The sequence below is a fragment of the Egretta garzetta genome, unplaced genomic scaffold (assembly GCF_000687185.1).
Source record: "Egretta garzetta isolate BGI_Z169 unplaced genomic scaffold, ASM68718v1 scaffold68, whole genome shotgun sequence".
NCBI lineage: Eukaryota > Metazoa > Chordata > Aves > Pelecaniformes > Ardeidae > Egretta > Egretta garzetta.
This window is the reverse complement of record NW_009260774.1, coordinates 227,537-231,783: the sequence shown is the minus strand read 5'-3', so window position 1 is coordinate 231,783 and position 4,247 is coordinate 227,537. Positions and strand designations below refer to the sequence as shown.

Sequence of the window (4,247 nt, the reverse complement as noted above, 5' to 3'; positions counted from 1 at the left end):
AGTACTTCATATATTTAATTAAGGGATGTGAATCCTACAAAGAACGTCTGCTAAAGCAGCAATGTTTGCTATTGTCCTGTTTACTAGATCTTTAAAAGTACAATAAGCAGTAATTGCAGTATTTCTGATGATATCCCTGTCACATGAGAAAGAACATGCACAACTACCAAACACCACTTAACTAGGAGGCTTGACATACCTGTTTGAGGTTTCCACTCAGTGCTGCATAGATTGCTCTCTCATATCTATTAAACTGCTCCTAAAATAAAGAGTAAAAAATTTACAACTTTTAATTACAAAGCATAAAAGTTTTCTAGTCACTTTACATTTTATTAGAGATTAATCCATTACAAAATGTTCCATTTAACAGTTTCCAAGAAAAGCTGGAAAATCACAGGACACATCAGGAGCCAAAATAAGAATAGCAAGTGACTTCCCCTTCACTGGTAGCCCCTTGTAACTTCTTTGAAAAATTTATATTGACCTGGAAAGAAAGCAATGTTCTTCCTTTCCTATTCAATTAAGTCAAGTCAAAGTTAGTGTCAGCAGTTTCACTTTCAACCAAATAAAGTCAGACATTTCCTAAGCCTGAAAAATTGGTGCTGATTATGTAATTTTTCACTACAAGACATAAATACATTATTTCAGAAGTCCTCTTAGAAACTTTAATTGCAAATCCTGTAGGCAGCAAATGCAGAGGGGGTAGGTTTACTTAAAATCATGTTACTGAGTTCAGAAAAGTTCAAATTTATAAATTAACATAAAGCAAATCTGCAATATCTTACCTCTTCAGCCATACGCCAACAACTTATTTTCCAAATGCACCTGTATGGATTCCCTTGAACAGGCTCCAGCTCTTTTCCTACATGCAAAGGATAATTTAAAAAAAAAATAAAAAAAAAAAAAAAAAAAGGAAAAGGTGCTATTAAAAAAGGAGAAATCAGTAACAAGGTAAAGCCTATTTTCTGTTATTAACCCAATTTCAATGCCTTTGGAACTCTTCCCAAAGCATTTTAATGCTTTCAACTGGACCGCAGGGTGGCTTTTCTTGGAAGTTTGGTAAATACACATCTTGGTTACAGTATTCTGAAAGCTCAGCTGCTACCTAGCTTTGAAGAAAATAATGGTTTTGTCCGTAACATATCTATGGGAAACATTTGGGAAACACAAAGTAAAGGAGAAAAGGAATTTTTATATCTTAAGGAATACAAACTTCTAAAAAATGTTACTGCTTCAGTGCTGCTATTCTGCATGCGTCTGCATGAGGGCATGCATCATGGAATTAAAACCCATATAACAGCAGGCCAGGTAGGCACACGGAAAAAAAGGCTAGGACACTGGTGAAGCATGCAGATGAAAGTAACAGGCTATCAGGATTTGAAAAGTAGGAAAGCATTATGCCCTCCAGACCCAGCTATGCACAACACTTAGACACGTTCTTAAATTCTTTGCGAAATCCTGCAATGTCCTGAGCATAAAAAGAATAAAGTTGCTGTGTTATAAATAGGACCATGTGCAAGGAACCCCAGAACCAAGAAGAAAGGTAATTTACTATTTTTCCAATATTTTCAAAGCATCTTTCTTTCCTGCCCTTACATTTGCTGAACTCTAGTCCTACTATACCTTTCTGAAGTTGGATATAGAGCCCAGCTTTGAGTCTGTAAGCAACATAATGTTTGCTGGGTGGCACAAGTCAGGTATTGAGAAAATACAGACTGAAATATTATATGGAAGTGGAGATGATCTGTCCAGAACTCCAAAACATCCATTTCCTAGTGATTATGCTTGATTTTCAAAAAGAAAGTGACTTTAGCATGTTAAGTGGATTCAGTGAACTCATACCTTCAACTAAAATAATTTCATGTTAGTTTTTACACATTCAACAGACATGGCAAAATATTTTCATACAAAAAAAAAGGCTCTTAAGATGAATTATTTCTCTTTGCCGCAAATAAAGACAGACATTAAAAGAAAACCCTCTGCCCTATTTTTACATCTGTCTCAAATGCACTTTAAAGCAGATACCTCCATTTATGTTAGGATCATGATACAATTTCCATCCTTCCAAAGTTGCAGCTCTCCAGGCCTGACCACACCGTTTGCATAAGCGCTGTGCCTGAAAAATAACGGATTTTCTCAGCCATAGACTTGGTAGGAAAGGTAGGAAAAACACTAACTTCTTCTTTAAAAATTTGAACATTATTAAAATAGTTAATTTGTGTAGAGATTCTACTATGCAAAAATATAAGCACAAAGAACCTTAAACTCAAAACAACTGGAAGACTTAAAAGTAAAATGTCATCAGTATTTTTTCACTAAACAGTTTTTCAGTCAGTATTTATAGCTATGTGAGAAATATGCTACAGTCTCATCTTTGCTAGCTTGAACAGCTGTTACACATCCTTCTGATAAGTTTAGTTTAAGGTGTTGTCTTGTTGCTTAGATGTATAATCCATCCCTTCACACAGTCATCTACTTTTCCAGTTGACTTAGCCTTCCAGCCCCCTCACGCACTTCTAAAAATAGCAATCCCACCTTTCCCATAATGATATTCAATAGTCTATGCACTAGCACAAACAGGTTTAATTTGATGCTACTTTGAATAGCATGGGAAGTAGAACAGAAACTCTAAAAAAAAAAAAAAAAATTGCCTACAATTATTCCAGTCCTACACCTCTACAGAAAGAGTCAGCTAAAGATTATCTAATTAGTCTGACTGGTACTGTTCCAGGACTGATAAAACAGCATGAGCAGTGACAGAAATTGAAATATGCAGTCTTGGTTTGTTTTGCCAAGTTAGTTTTTTTTCACACTGGAAGGCTGCAGACATTCAACCATTCTGGGAATGATGACAAACAGTAAATTTAAAAGACTAGACAAGCAAGTTTTTTCTAGCTTACCTGCTGTGTATTACCTATTGTATGGTAAATGAACAGAGGTTCATTCTTAATTCAGAGTAAATTCAAAGTATTTTAACTTAACTCTTTCAGTAGTGAATAACCCACTTCATGCTTCTTAGACAGTAGGGACATCACAGCAGCGACTGCAGAACAACTGATGCTGCAAAATTATATTCATATTGCCCTGCAGCAACACGCTGATGTGCCCGTACTATCAGAAAATGAACAGATGTGCGTCACAGTGGAACAGAATTAGCAAGTAACCATATTCCTGAGTCTAAGGTCTTGGGCACAAGAATCTCAAGTCCCTTTTTCCAATCCCATTACTCAAACGTCATTATACATACATAGAGCCTAGTATAATGGAATCAGTTTCCAGCTGAGGCCTTTAGACAACACCACAATAGAAGTGTTTACATGATTAAATCATGAAAGCCACTTCTCAACTGGGAATCGTTATTCAGAACAGCTTTAGGACCAAAATTGCCTGCAGGTTACTCAGCTAAGGATTAATGTAAAGTATACACGTCCTATATTCTCTCTACGGTAGGGGAACAAGCAGACTTAAGAGTGAAAGAGTTAAAAATGTGCTTTCTAGAATACTCAGATAAAGTCTAGCAGAGTTTTCACTGCTGAAGACCTTGCCAAACAATACAGGTAAGAAAAATGAAAGATAACTTTTCTTTCTTGCTTTATAACTAGTAAGAGTAACCACTGTAAATAACTACATTTCTTCTGATGGCAGTACTAGCCTATGGAGTTTGTGCACTGATCCCCATTTCTCAGTCATGAGACACACTTCCAAATGTGCCACTGCAATGGTTTGTACAACGTAAAAAAAAAAAAAAATAGCCCTGACTCTCCCCCTCGATTCCACTCATCATATGCTCAAGGGAATGTTAGAGGAGCAGAGCAAGTAAGGTTTGCTTAATTTAACGCTATTTCTAAGGAAAGCATACATCAACCCTCTCTCTCTAGTTAAAACTGCAAGTGCGTTGCACTCCAATATATCTAGAAGGAAGCCTGTGTGATAATTCACTGATTATTAGAGATGCAATTAGGAAGTTCTTTGAAACATTCTGTGTTTGCCTGGCAGTATTTAGTATCAAGCTACTACAAGTAAAAAATATTGTCAAACAACCCAAAACCCCAAAGATACAACGTTTTTTCTATAACATCTATTCTACACCCAATATTACTTAACTAATTTAGCAGTCTATCACTGCCCATATTGATAATAAATTGGAAATTAAATCATTACAAGCCGAATTTAAACAGCCACTTTAGTCTACAGCTTTTCATTAGCTTTAATATGGATTTAAATGAAGATTTAAAATAAGTTAGTTA

At 35.7% G+C, this 4,247-nt stretch overlaps 1 protein-coding gene across 1 annotated transcript in view; it reads right to left on the bottom strand.

The window, feature by feature from the left end:
* NUP107 (nucleoporin 107) overlaps positions 1 to 4,247 on the bottom strand; it is a gene marked incomplete at its 5' end in the record, with an annotated part of 29,929 nt that overhangs the window by 10,812 nt on the left and 14,870 nt on the right. Inside the window, 3 exons of the mRNA XM_009646250.2 lie at positions 200 to 259; positions 786 to 862; positions 2,026 to 2,147. Of these exons, the coding sequence (XP_009644545.2) occupies positions 200 to 259; positions 786 to 862; positions 2,026 to 2,147 (259 nt within the window). The remainder of the gene's footprint in view (positions 1 to 199; positions 260 to 785; positions 863 to 2,025; positions 2,148 to 4,247) is intronic.